Here is a 14,228-nt window from a genome sequence, read left to right as displayed (position 1 = left end):
TATATGCGCAGAGCTGAGTTTTATGCATTGTCTGAGGCCAGTTAAGCGGTCTGCGATCGTATCTCCCTCGCATAACTTGCAGCCATTTGCAATAAAAGCTTCCAGCATTCCCATGGCAAGCTGCGCCCGGGATCATCGACAAAACCAGAATTCCAGTTTTAACAATGCTGTCCGTTGAAATGTCCTGACAACGCTCGCAGTCGGTGAACTGGACATTAATATTATTTTAATATTGTTTTTAAGAAAAGAAAAGAAAAATACTTAACGATTGTAGGCTTCTGTAAGAGTGTCGTGTTGGAGCCGATGCTTCGAGACAATCTGAATGCCAAAAAAGAAATCACTGTAATTTGCGGTAATCGGACTTACCGTACCTCGTTTTTGCTGCAACCCCAGACATCTGCAGAAGAAAAGAAGAAAAAAAGAAAAAAACGAATAATAAAAAAAACGAATAAACAACTCAACAACAAATCCATTGAGACACGATAGCAACAAGCAACAGCAACAAGTAATAATGATGAAAAGGAGAAGAATGAAACGTCTGTTTTTTTCCCCTTGGCTGAGCCCGGAATACTGGGCATCCGCATCATCATTCTTTATGCATTAAAGAACCTGAGAAGTAACACTGTACAGAGGAACCCCTCTTGTCAGACCTAAATAAGACTGAGCTGAAACTTCTTTAAAGTGAGGGAGTTTTAAAATGGAGATAAATAAGACGGTATCAACAGAAAATCTGGAAAACTAGGATCATAAAAGGTGGATGATATTTTACAATATTGCTATTTCATATGTTACGTGTATTTCCATTGGTCAATTGGGCAAAACTAAGCTTAGTGCAAAAGTGATTTCGACGACATTTCCGTCGATATCAGTTTTGATATCGACGACCTCTTTATTGCTTCCCCACTTCAAAAACAAAAACACCTACATTTAAAAACAAACAAATATATTATAATAATGTAATTATTCCAGAATTTAGTTGAGCAAGTGACTAAAGACTTTTTGATAGGAAAGACATTTTAAAATACTAAAAAGTACAAGAAAAGAGTGAACAAAAAGAAATAATAATCAGAGGGAGGGATATGGAACAGCCAAAACTGAGACAAAAACTTTTGTAATTTCTTTACAGTAAATACAAAATGTCCAGAGAATTAGCAAAAAATCTAACATTGACTGACTGTGTGATGATATCTTCTGTTATTGGTCTGTTTCGACCGCTAGCTCAGTTGGTAGAGCACTGGACTTGTGATCGAAAGGTCGCAGGTTCGAATTCGGGCCGGGACGGACACGGGTCAACTTTATGTGCAGACCCAGAGACGGAAGCCATGTCCCACCCCCGTGTCATCACAATGGCACGTAAAAGACCTTGGTCATTCTGCCATAAGTGCAGGTGGCTGAATACACCTAAACACGCACACACCTGGGTAGCGCGACTCCGTTGCTGCTAGCTTTCCACTGGGAGGAAGCGACCCGAATTTCCCAGCGATGGGACAATAAAGTAATGAAAAATGAAAAAAAAAAAAAAAAATGATATCAAAATCTCGACCTCCGGTCTCGATTTTGATTTCACTGTCTCAACAGACCATAGCAGAAGATATCATCACACAGTCCGTCAATATTGGGTAATGAGGTCTTACAATGGTGTAGCACCGATGTTCTACAGTGAAACACAGGTGTTTTCCAGCAAAACACGCGAGCCGCAACGATCGATGTCACGGTTTCTTTGGCCGTGAATATAGGAGCCATCAACCAACACCTGGGACCATTTATTGCCTGTGCTCTAGCACTTCCGTAACGAAGCATTCCCCGTGTTCCTTTCTCCGTCGAGTCCCAAGTTGCGTGTCGGTTCCGGTTACATCTGTAGCAGTGTGCCAAATTTGATTGACAGTCCATGAAGTAGGTCAGAAACGTTCTATTTTGTTCTCGTCTGCGGAGTTTGTCCCGTATTTCCTGTCAGTTCAGGGGCGGACGAGGGTGGGGGGGGGGGGGGTTCTGGGGTATTAATCAGTGACAAAATCTGCTGCCTGAAACTGGTAATGATCATCCTCAGAATGCACCAGATTGCACCATTTTGCATCCTTTTTTTCAAAATTTTCCGGGGGGGCATGCCCCCGGACCCCCCTAGCAAGCTAGGCGCTTCGCGCCGTCGGTTCTCCGCCGCAGATTTTGTCAAATATTTGTTGTCAGTTTCTGTTTGTGTAGCATGTGCCGCTTTTGATGGAGAGTGCAGAAAGTGGGTCAGGAGCGTTCTCCATTATTCTCTTTGGAGCTGGTCCCATATATTCCTTGTCAGCCGGTTGAAGCACACACTATTCTTGATTGACAGTGCAGAAAATAGGTCAGCTAAGCAGTTTCTTCTCGAGCCGAAGAGATGAGCAGATTGCGCGGATACAGTCGGAACGATAGAAATGATGGGTGATGACACTGTCAGACCGCGGTGTATTCTGGGGAAAAAAAGTGGCGTTTCTGCTGATAGGATCTTGTGAAGTAAAGAACGACAACCACGCAGAGAACGTAAAGGGAGACAAGTGTTGCGAATTGCCTGTTGGTAGTAACATTCTCTCTCTCTCTCTCTCCCTCTCTCTCTCTCTCTCTCTCTCTCTCTCTCTCTCTCTCTCTCTCTCTCTCTCTCTCTCTCTCTCTCGCATTACGTCTGTGCGACTGCGTGTGGACGACTGTAGGCTATAGAAGATAACTCACCGTGTCATCTTGACCTCTTTTACATTCGAGAGAATACCATATAGTTGTATTGTTTGTTTGCTTGGTCTTTTGTTCTTTTATACGTTCTTTCTTTCTTTCTTTGGATAGGATTTTAGAGCAAGATGTTTTTCTCTTCAAACGAAATACGCTTTCACCGACAGTACCAGTACCACCAACATTTTTGTTTTGTTAGATTGCCCTTTGACAATTTACACAGAAGAGCTGGCCTTTTAAAGCCGTGTCCTACCGGAGAGTTGCCTAACGTGTTGAAAATTACTAGGGCGCATTGAGCCTTCGTCTTTTTCATCCATTTGTTGTTTTTTTTTGTTAATTCAAGTTAATACGCAATATTGTTATTTCATATGTTACGAGGATTTCCATTGGTCAATTGGGCAAAATTGAGCTCAGTGCAAAAGTGATATCGACGACATTTCCGTCGATATCAGTTTTGATATCGACGACCTCTTTATTGCTTCCCCACTTCAAAAACAAAAACACCTAAATTTAAAAACAAAAACATATTATATGAAAATGTAATTATCCCAGAATTTAGTTGAGCAAGTGACTAAAGACTTTTTGAAAGAAAAGACATTTTGAAATACTGAAAAGTGCAAGAAAAGCGTGAACAAAAAGAAATAATAATTAGAGGGAGGGATATGGAACAGCCAAAACTGAGACAAATACTGTTGTAATTTCTTTACAGTAAATACAAAACTGTCCAGAGAATTAGCAATATATCTAACATTGACTGACTGTGTGATGATATCTTCTGTTATTGGTCTGTTTCGACATTAAATGAGAAAACATGTCAACAACTCGGTGCTGGCCAGTCTGCAGTACCACTATCACTTTGCCTTGTTCTCTCTCATGCTGAGTATCGGGGTTCGTCAAGTGGTGCTCATTCTCGTAACAGTCGCGCAGGGAATGCCGTGAAATGTGAAATGGTCGATCGACCGTCCCGCAACGGTCAATTCTCATTACGACGAGGCCAATACGGCATACTCATTTTCGGATTCCCTTCGGGAACCGGCGTCTGAAGGCGTACAATACGTTCCTATGCTGGATTGGTCATACTGGTATTAGGCAGCCGCACGATCGTGACAGATCTGTTTACCTTGGGCAGTCTAGACAGGAAAAACCCGGCCGCGTGGGCCGTGGTGAGTGAGGCTGCGAGGGACTCGACCTTGTCACCTGGTCAGTTGGACCGACTCCAAAGTATACCTTCCAATTCTGGCCTTTTTCTTTTGCTTGGCCACAGACACGTGAAAGTCTCTGATGATGAGTCTTTGTTCTGTGGCGTCCGTGCCTTTTCAGTTGACTTTGAATGAAAATCTGACTAACATTAAAAATAGGCCGTTTAAAGATACTTTCAAGCTGTTCAAACGCGCGCGCACGTACGCACTGACACGCACGCACATACATATACACACACACACGGCACGCATTCACCGTGCACACGGACGCACGCACACACACACGCACAAAAAACCTGCGTTGAAGGTCTTGAAAGTCTACTTTCCACTCGTCCGTACGTAACCTATATCAGCGGTACGTGTCAGGCATACATGTACATGTATGTGGTCCGCCCCACGGAGAATAGATCATTCTGATTGCACGTGTGTGTGTGTGTGTGTGTGTGTGTGTGTGTGTGTGTGTGTGTGTGTGTGTGTGTGTGTGTGTGTGTTTCCTTTAGATTGTTTTTATCCCTGCCACATGGATGATCACGTTCTTTCTTTCTTTATTTGGTGTTTAACGTCGTTTTCAACCACGATGGTTATATCGCGACGGATGATCACGTTCCTTCAATCACATGTGTATGAAATGGCATAAAAACTATATACATTTTTTTTCCTCTTTCTGTTGCAGGCTGCAGCCAGATCTCACCCAATGCCTTATGCGGCCTGAACCGCCTGCCCAATCTGATCGAACTGGAGCTGACCAACTGCCCAAGCGCCACTTCCAGTGTTGTCCACTACCTCAGAGAAAACATGTACGGCTGTCTGGTCATTCAATGATGACCCACCCGGGGTAGTCTTGGTGTGGTAGACGACACCGGCCGGAAGAATTGGAAAGATGGCGTAAATGGTTATGCTGAACTGGTGCAATATCAAGGATGCAGAAAAGTCCAGAAACTCTCACCGCCAAGGTTGCTTGACCATCTGTGAGACTGTCTTGTCCTTCTGGAGTAGTCTTGGCATGTTAGACGACACACGGAGGATTAAGACAGATGCCGTAAGCCGTTATGCCACACGCCGACTTACACGATCAAAGACGCTTAAAGACTCAGGAGTTCTGTCCGTGGAGCTTCTTGGCTATCCCTGGGGCTGTCGGGTCATTCAACGATGGTTACCCCGAGTTAAATTACGAGTACCCAAATGAAGATGGCTGCGAGTTCCGATACTCTTCTTCCAGAGTGATGCTGTACTGGTACACGAACTGAACTGAATGTGTGCGCCCATGCTCTTCTGGAAGGGTTATGCGTCTTCTTCGTTTTGTACCTACTACTTCAGAGCTCATTATGCTATGTGTGAGATTGTCAGGTCGTTCAGTTTAAGGCCTTCGATGATTACACCCACATTGACAGGGAAAAGGACGTGAGCTCCAATGCTGTTCTGTTTCTTGAAATTGTGATGTCTGATCTGAGCTTCTTGAGTGCGTGTGGTCACTCAGTGATGCGTATACTGGAGAAGTCGCAAGGCAAGGCAAGGCAAGGCAAGGCAAAGGATTTATTCAAGAAACCCGATAGGGCCATGAGAAAAAAAATACAAGAAAAAGAAAGAAATGCAAGCTGTTTCAACCTATACATAAGCTCATTCCGATGGGGAAAAAAAGGATTTCACATGACGACACCCAGAAGAAGAGCCAAGATAAGGACATGTACTGTTCTGTCGTTCTGGTAAACGGTGATACATTGTGTATCTTTGGGGCAAGAGCTTTTGATCGTGTGTGAGACGGCCCAGTCATTTTTACACGAGGAAGGTGCGGCGTTGAGGCTGTCAGTGAGGTAGCCAAGCAGTATACACGATGTCCAGAAGAATGAGAACACGCCATGACATCTTCATCGCTTGCGGACAACTGTGGTTCCGCATAACTCTCATTTTGTTGAATCTGTCGTATACATTTAGAGCGCTTACCTCCCCTTGTTCACTTTCAGTTCAGTTCAGTCCTTTGACCACGAAGGCTGTTGCAGGGACACAAGGGATGGAGCAAGCTGCAGCGGCAGTCCACCACTTCAAACTGCCCATGGCGTGCTGTCTCCACAAATGTTCCCATGCTAAGAACTGATGTTGTGCAGTGAGTCTGACATTTCATATGATCTCCTAAGAAAGCCCTGCTTATTCTACAAAATGAGGATTTGAAAGAAGCGTTTGATGAAACACTCTCCACGAGTCAGTGAAGGATGCCAGAGGTTTAGAAAAAAAACATCAACAAAAACAAAAACATGAAGCTGTCAAATAATTCATTTGCGACGACTTCAGTGTCAAACAAAATAACGTGTTTGTGGTACCCGGAGATCCCAGGACGACCCCTGACTCCTTCTTGACGACGTCTGGAAGCTTGACAAGTGTGTTAGAATGTTAGTGTAGGAGTTGTGTACATCTTAAACACTCTAGAGAACGGCCTGCCAAAGCTTCTGTGAAATACGATGCCCCGAGGATTTAGGCAATGTGTCACGGCTGTCTCGCCGCACACTCACCAAGTCAGGGATTAGCCTTGCGTCTTGCGAAACTTCCTTCCCGGGGGCTGATAGCCGTTCAACGATGATGGGGGCTGAAAATATACGCATTGTTTCCTCAGCCACAATGAAGTGGCTGTTTTATTTTTTTAATAATTCGACGAGGTGTAAAAACAAGGGGATATTCTTCACTTTTCGTCGATGGAACCGGGCTCATGTTGAGCAGTCTTGGGTTCTAATACAATGCCCAATGGGTCGGAATCAAGAGCTTTCTGTGCAAACCATCAGTGACACTAATAGAGAGTTATAGCCACGGTGGTAGACGTTAACTGCTACGTAACCTAGATTCTGCCACCATGTGGCTTTACGCAATACAGCACTACTGTCTGTTAGCGTATTACAATTAAGTGCCTGAGGACAAAAAAAGAGCAGAGAAGGGCAAAAAGAGCAATTACATTGACGAATGCATGGTGATGTCCTGAAAAATCTAGTCTTGCCCAAGGGATGTGAAGTCTAGCATTTAACACGACCGCTTCTGGACGCAAAGCAAATGAGGGTTGGACGCAGAACTTTGGCTTTGGGGCATCTGTTGTGGCTGTCTCTTCAAAGTGGATTCCTTTTGTGTTCCTACACAGTTCGCTTATTGTTTTGTGAACTGGTTTCAGTAGTGGCATTTCTGAATATTATTTGAAATCTAGCAGCCCCAATGCATTACATGAATAGCTTGGCCGATCGGTGACACAGCGTTTAAAGGACGAATGCTCTCATGGGTTTGTTGTGTGCTGTCCACGTAATGTGTTACGAGTTGAAACAACCGCTGTCAAAACAATATTGCGGGTGGATATGGCCAGTTGTGAAGTTCTGAGAGAAAGGTATACCTTCCGTACAAAACCTTTGCTGCCGATATTCAACGATCCTTTTCTAAATGAGTCTTGAGTTGTATACGATGCCTTGGCTTTTCTGAGAAAGTGTGTAGCTTCTTAGACAAATGTTTTCACTAAGTGTGGAAGCATTCACTGATGATAATTATTGTCATGAAGATACTCAAAGTTGTGTGGCATGCACTTTATCGATGGCGTGAAAGCAAAGTGTTAAGTCCGAGTAATCCTATAGTCATTCAATCAGTGTTCTGTTTAAGTTTGTATCTGTCTGTTGTGGTCCTGTTGAGCTTATCCTACGTGGTAATCCTTTGTAGGGTCAACTTGAACAAGGCATACAGTATTTGGAGAGCAGTTGTTTTTTGTGTGTGCTTATGCTGTGGTTTTGATTGTATCATTTGACTTTCATCTGCTGAAACTCCTATGTTGCACAATGCCGTGTTGCTTGCTATGACAAGTATTCTGTAGAAGAAAAACAGAAATGTCATACACCATAAAGGATAACAACCATTGACATTAGTACTCATGCACTCATCACAATACATTGACCCCCCATCCCCCACCCCCCACCCCACCCCCTACCCTGCAAAAAAAAAGGTCAATATCAGTAGTGATCATTATTTGAGTGTTTGTTTCGCCATGAAGAATTCTTTGGTTTTTTCCGCCCTATTCTAATGACATGTTTGCTAGAATACGATTTTCAATCACAGAGACGATTAAAAAAAATCTGTTTGAGAGAAAACTGCTGTATGATTATGAGAAGTACAAGAATTATCTTAAACATTTGAATTACCGTGTCTAAAGCTTTACGAAAACGAAAACAAAACAAAAAGAGCGGTGTACTGGACGATAAAGTAACGAAATATTAGCTTTGTTGATTTCATTGAATCGTGGTATTGTGATTGAGTTGTTATATTTTCTTTGATTTCTGACTTTTTTCCCCATGCTGCTCATTCAATCTAAATATTGCTCGACGTGCGTACACTTACAGTAATGTGTGATAAAAACTGGTCTTGACTTGGGTCATCAATTTGAACAGCCCCTTCACTGGTCCATATTAGGCACCATATTATTCCCTCCCTGCCCTTATCCCCTCCCTGCTCCCCTCCCCTTATTCCACTCTGCTCCCTCCCTCCCCTTATCCCCCCCCCCCAGCTCCCCCTATTCCCCTTCCTACTTCCTCCCCTTATGTCACCCAGTTCCCTCCACTTATCCACTCCCTGCTTCCCCCTTATTCCCTCCCTCCCCGTATCCCTCCCCGTATCCCTCCCTACTCCCTCCCCCATTTCTTTCCCCCAAATTTAGGGGTGAGGGAGTCCAGGGGGAGGGATTATCAAGAGGGGGAGTTGAAAACCCCCGTCCCATTTCAAGCCCATCCCCTAACTCCCCCAGTCTAAGGGGGATAGTGCAATGGGGAAGATAGCTATCCATGGAGAGGAAGAGGTCCCCCTCTCTATTCCCATGTAATTGTGCTTTACAATAGTACCCTACTTAAAAAGCCTTTCTAAAATGTTTGAGGTGACAAGGGTGCATGTTTTTGGAAACTGACAAAACGGTTAGTGTCTTTCCACCCCCCCCCCCCCCCCCCCGCACCCCCCCCCCCCCCCCCCGCGGGTTAGGGGGAAGAATTTACCCGATGCTCCCCAGCATGTCGTAAGAGGCGACTAACGGATTCTGTTTCTCCTTTTACCCTTGTTAAGTGTTTCTTGTATAGAATATAGTCAATTTTTGTAAAGATTTTAGTCAAGCAGTATGTAAGAAATGTAAAGTCCTTTGTACTGGAAACTTGCATTCTCCCAGTAAGGTAATAATATATTGTACTACGTTGCAAGCCCCTGGAGCAAATTTTTGATTAGTGCTTTTGTAAACAAGAAATAATTGACAAGTGGCTCTATCCCATCTCCCCCCTTTCCCCGTCGCGATATAACCTTCGTGGTTGAAAACGACGTTAAACACCAAATAAAGAAAGAAAAGTCTTTCCAAACAATAATTCGTAAAAAGCACCCTCGTGACGCAGAATGAGTTGATATATTTTCTTGTTTTGTTTCGGTTATTTCTCATTTTCTCTATTGCTACAGTTTAAGAATAAAACAAAAAAATAGTGTACAACCTTCAACCTACGTTGTTGCGCCCAAGTTCATAAAAACCTAAAAATACTTGTGATCAACCGTGAACTCTGCTCATTAAATTCGACGATATTCACACATGCCCTATCTCCGCAAAGCTAACAGCCAACTTTCCTTGTGGACATTTGGTTTTGTGGAAGTACCTTCGTGATTTGGGTACGTCGAATTTTGATTTCTTACTTTTAATTTTTAAGCAAGTGTAGGCCATGAACAAAAACGAAAGGTTCTGATGACATTGTTTGCTTCTGTAAAGTGTGTGTGTGTGTGTGTGTGTGTGTGTGTCTGTGTGTGCGTGTGTGTGTGTGTGTGTGTGTGTGTGTGTGTGTGTGTGTGTGTGTGTGTGTGTGTGTGTGTGTGTACAATGCCACCAGCCGTTTAGCTAAATTAAAGTCTGGTAGGCCTATACCTGACATTTTTCAAGCGTCAGTATTAAGCCTAATGCAGTTTCCATTCTCAACAATCCCTGTTCAAATGGCGTAACTTTCCCAAAATGAAGTCTAAGGCCGGGTAGGAAAACGTCAAGAAAATGGCGCAAGAACTGGCGTATGTCTATTTCGGTTGGAAAGAAAATAGCGTATGTCATATTTTCCTCAATTAAGCTTAAAAATTAATATTATCATGGATACGATCGACACTGCGCATGTTTAAGCATTCAAAGATCTTTCTATCCGTACCGGAACGAATATAAACAGAATTTCCTTTTCAAAATAATCAGTTTTTTCTCTTTCCTGAAAAGTCGTAAAAATCTACTTAGGCCATAATTTAATGTCGACGACGAAATTAAGGATTAAGAGAGTGAGAGGGAAGGAGAGAGAGAGAGAGAGAGAGAGAGAGAGAGAGAGAGAGAGAGAGAGAGCGAGAGCGAGAGAGCGAGAGAGAGAGAGAGAGAGAGAGGAGGGCCCCAAAGGGGGGGGGGCGGATCATCACGATCACGGGAAGGGAAATTTTAGCTTTCACGATCACAGTTACCTTGATTTTTGTTTTCACGATCAAAAACACCTTGACGAATATAGGATCATAGAGCGATGCAGCTGTGAAAAATGTACGTTGAAAATAAAATGCTTTGCAATAATGCCCATCACGATCACGAAAACAAATGACGATCACGATCACGAGACTTGATTTTTTTTGTCATCACGGATCACGGGCAAAGTCCCATCACGATCACAGAAATGGAAATTTCGGCAATCACGGTCACAGAAAGGTCAAAAACGCCAATCACGGTCACGATTTTAAACCCTTTGGGGCCCTCAGAGAGAGAGAGAGAGAGAGAGAGAGAGAGAGAGAGAGTAAAACTCGTTTAGACCATCATGTCTCCGGCTCAGGTCTCTGGCTCTTCCAATTAACGTCTGTGCACTTAGTTGCCCCAAGGTCTCCTGACAGCCACAGAAGCAAATTAAAAAGATTAAAAGGAAAAAAAACGGGGGGAAAGAAAGAACGTCTACTGGCAAGACAGCTTTCTGCTCAAGGGCAAAACGGTGGGTAAAGGGAAGCAACCCAGTAAATAGCGAAGGGATGAGCTCTCCTGAAATATCGCGAAAGTCTTGATGTGCATTGGTGTTGGATTTCTTGTCAGTTATACGTATTATCTTGGTATTTACGTACGTATTTTTTGTGCTGCGTTCTAATGTAGTGAGCTTCTGATTTTGTTTTCGGTTGTTTTTGTTGTTGTTTCTTCGTTTTTTCTTTGATGCAGCAGCTTTTTAATGAGAGAAGTCGGTAAATAATGATGACCTACATTACGGTTTGTTTCACTTGAAAGATTTAAGTTAGGTCAGTCAGTTCAGTCTTTGTATGTGTATCTTTGTGATTGTAGTATTTTGGGTCTTTTTATCATTAGTTGTTTGTTTGTTTCTTTGTTTGTTTATTTTATACAAGGGTGATTTTGTTGTTATGTTTTTGATTGATTGATTAATGGATTGATCGATTGATTGGTTGATTTTTAGTTTTGTTGTTTTGTGGGTCGGTTATTTTTAACGCTCATGTTTTATACGGTTTATTTTCATTGGAAACAATTCGTCAAATACTTTCAGGTACATATACATTTTATGTTTCTGATATAAATAAGTCTTTCTGTCTTTGTTGTACGCGTGTACTTGAAGATATTTTTACTTCAAGATAATCTCCTTCTTGTGTTAACGATCATGTATAAGATATGGTAAGAAAACGTTAATGTCCATTTTCATTTTACACAAACATGGACATTTTTCTTTTGGCACCACATCGCATTTCTAATAAGACAAACACACGATCATTAAGCATAATCAAACATAAGTACACTACTAAGATGCACACCAAAACATCTGTTCAGGCTTTACAGGGAATCCAATAAGAGCATACTTGATTTCGGATAAACAGCCTGGCTGCTTTCTGTGCAGATTTGGTGTACATAAAATCTATTTTGTAGATTGACATATGTGACCCTCCACCACGGAATGAGTCGCATATCACCTTTGCATGATTTTCATAGTTTTACATTTTCTTAAAGAGTTTTTTTTATGCTCTATCCAGTAGTGAAAACCGTTTTAGAAAAGAGCAAAAACTGTTTGAGTTATAAGCCTGTGACTAAGGTGACCCACACACTGTTACCAGACACTCCCCGGACTTATATTAAGCCTAGCGCAGAACCGCGCGAGGTGACATGCGACTCATTTCGTGGTGGAGGGTCACATATATAGAACTATAAAAATCATTATTATTACGAAATAAAACCAGCAACAATTTCTGCACAGGGCTTTTGTAGCCGAGGTCAGTTTTGATTGTTGACATGTGTTCTAAAGAAAGGATAATGCTATCCCATGTAAACGCCTTGATGAATCTATATCGTCAATTACAAGACGGTTTACACGAAAAAGTAACTCAGTGACATTTGTAAGGATTTGTACTTAACGTGTTTTACAAGTTCACCTTCGTCCCAGGCTTTTGGAGCCCTGACGCCCTTCTTCTACCTGTTTTTCTATTGTGACAAAAACTGTGATTGTGTTACGAATTCCAAACATTCTCAATTGTAATTGCATTATCTGTTCAATTATTAGTTTAAATGATGCACGGGCACTGACGTGGCCGTGTAAAGAAAACGGTGTGGCACACAAAATTAACTCTCATCACAAGGTGAACCCTGAGAGTGAAAATCTCAGGAAAACACAAAAAGATGAAGAAGAAAAAGGAGAGATATATTTATTTATTATTGACTTATTTATTTATTTTTTGTATGTGAAGTGTTATCGCGAGAGAAGAGAGCAACAGGAGGGTTGCTTCCCTTGAATATCAGCTATCATTAGCATGAACCGCCAGCTTTCTTATGTCTCGATTGCTGCGATGAATTAGGTTATCGTTCCTAAGAAAGGTTCCGAAGTTCACCGACACTGACAAACAATATGACCGATATAGTACATATACTTTTCAAATCAAGTTTTTAACGATATGTTGAAGGGCGTTGTCATCTAGTCATTTATTTTCATATGTCACATGCTTTCTTCAATCGCAGAGGTTGACGGCTTTTTTTTTCTCTCCCCCTTGTGAACGGAAATTGCTTCGGCTTTGGAAGATGGTACAGTAAAGGTCACAGGAGCTTGTATCAAAGTGCCTGCCTGAAAGTAGAATGTTACAAGGTACGATACTTCGATCGATAGGCACTTTGATACAAATTCCTGTGGTAATGTTAAACTGAGTGCTGTATGTCTCTCATACACCTGCAACGCACTACTAACAGCGGCCGATCGTTGCACAAACACATTGACCCAGTTTTGATGTAAGCTAGAAAGAGGAAAGGCCACGCACGTGATATCAAGTTAACCAAACTGATATGTTTTAAAGGCTGACATAGTCCTATTTAATTAGTTTAATTACTTCCAGGGCTTTTCCCATCGTTGCGGGGATGTATAAATTAAGCTTCCTGCAAAGTTTTAGGTTTGAAGTCCTTACCAATTACGAGAAATAATTAATTCTTTATTACATTGTTTAGCAACAGGTCTCCAGGACTTGGGCTATTTTTAGACCGTTGACGTCACTTCGTGACGTTTCGTAAACCAAAGATGGCGTTTGAGACTGTTCTGTTTACATTCGACACTATCAACACCACTTTGCAATACTGAAATAGTTTTTTCTGTGTTCGAAAGCTACAGCCAATCGTTATTATATCCCCTTAGGTACAGTTTTATAACATTATTGGCACATGTAAACAATATGAATTAATTAATGAACGCTACGAATATGGCAGCCTTTAACTCAAGCCGTGGCCTGAACCCTGACATTCGGTTTTGACGACTGAAAGTGTACTACTAAAGTGCATGGTTTTCTATTCATGTTCTTTCGTCGGTTTCAGTGCGGTCGTGACACTAACGACACCGATTTAGCTTACTGGAGTGTTTTAAATCAAGCTGGGGCCTAAACCTTGACATATGACACCTGGAAGAAGGGGAACGCATAATTTCCTTTTTATATGTCGGTTTAGTGCAGTCAGTCATGGCACGAACGTGAAAATTGAGGAATGATTTTGTGAGCTGAGTTTAGTGAACTTGACAATTTGACATCTGGAAGAATTGCACGGCATGTTCCATAGCGCACGATCGATGTCCTTTTCATATTCTTCTTGTTTAGCGCAGTTGTGACACTGATGAAGGAATGAGGAATGATTTTGTACGCAGAGTTTATGGGTCATGTTGGTATGTTACTGTTGTGATTAATTGACTGTGTCACGTTGTACTTTGGACGACATCTTCAGTGGAGTTTATGTGTATATACATATATTGTACTGAGTTGTAACAGTAAAGAGACCACATCTGCTTGATCGCTTCTGACGTTTAGGCCGGATGGCAGATCGATTTACAACAAAACAAAGTTGATGTTTGT

The 14,228-nt window shown here is 42.1% G+C and overlaps 2 protein-coding genes and 1 long non-coding RNA gene across 3 annotated transcripts in view; all 3 read left to right on the top strand.

Annotated features, from left to right (window-relative positions):
• The window catches only part of LOC138959480 (F-box/LRR-repeat protein 16-like), a 36,479-nt gene extending 31,469 nt beyond the window's left edge, over positions 1–5,010 (top strand). The window contains exon 3 of the mRNA XM_070330995.1: positions 4,564–5,010. Coding sequence (XP_070187096.1) covers positions 4,564–4,712 — 149 coding nt within the window. The 3' untranslated portion in view covers positions 4,713–5,010. The remainder of the gene's footprint in view (positions 1–4,563) is intronic.
• The window catches only part of LOC138959495 (activating transcription factor 7-interacting protein 1-like), a 364,173-nt gene that overhangs the window by 279,690 nt on the left and 70,255 nt on the right, over positions 1–14,228 (top strand). The gene's annotated exons all lie outside the window — the stretch shown is intronic.
• The window catches only part of LOC138959481 (uncharacterized), a 66,026-nt gene that overhangs the window by 51,120 nt on the left and 678 nt on the right, over positions 1–14,228 (top strand). Inside the window, exon 2 of the long non-coding RNA XR_011453726.1 lies at positions 13,477–14,228. This exon is cut by the window's right edge and continues 678 nt beyond it. This is a non-coding gene — a long non-coding RNA (uncharacterized lncRNA). The remainder of the gene's footprint in view (positions 1–13,476) is intronic.

Source organism: Littorina saxatilis, linkage group LG2 (genome assembly GCF_037325665.1).
Source record: "Littorina saxatilis isolate snail1 linkage group LG2, US_GU_Lsax_2.0, whole genome shotgun sequence".
In the NCBI taxonomy this organism is placed as follows: Eukaryota; Metazoa; Mollusca; class Gastropoda; order Littorinimorpha; family Littorinidae; genus Littorina; species Littorina saxatilis.
This window is presented reverse-complemented; position numbering and strand designations above follow the sequence as displayed.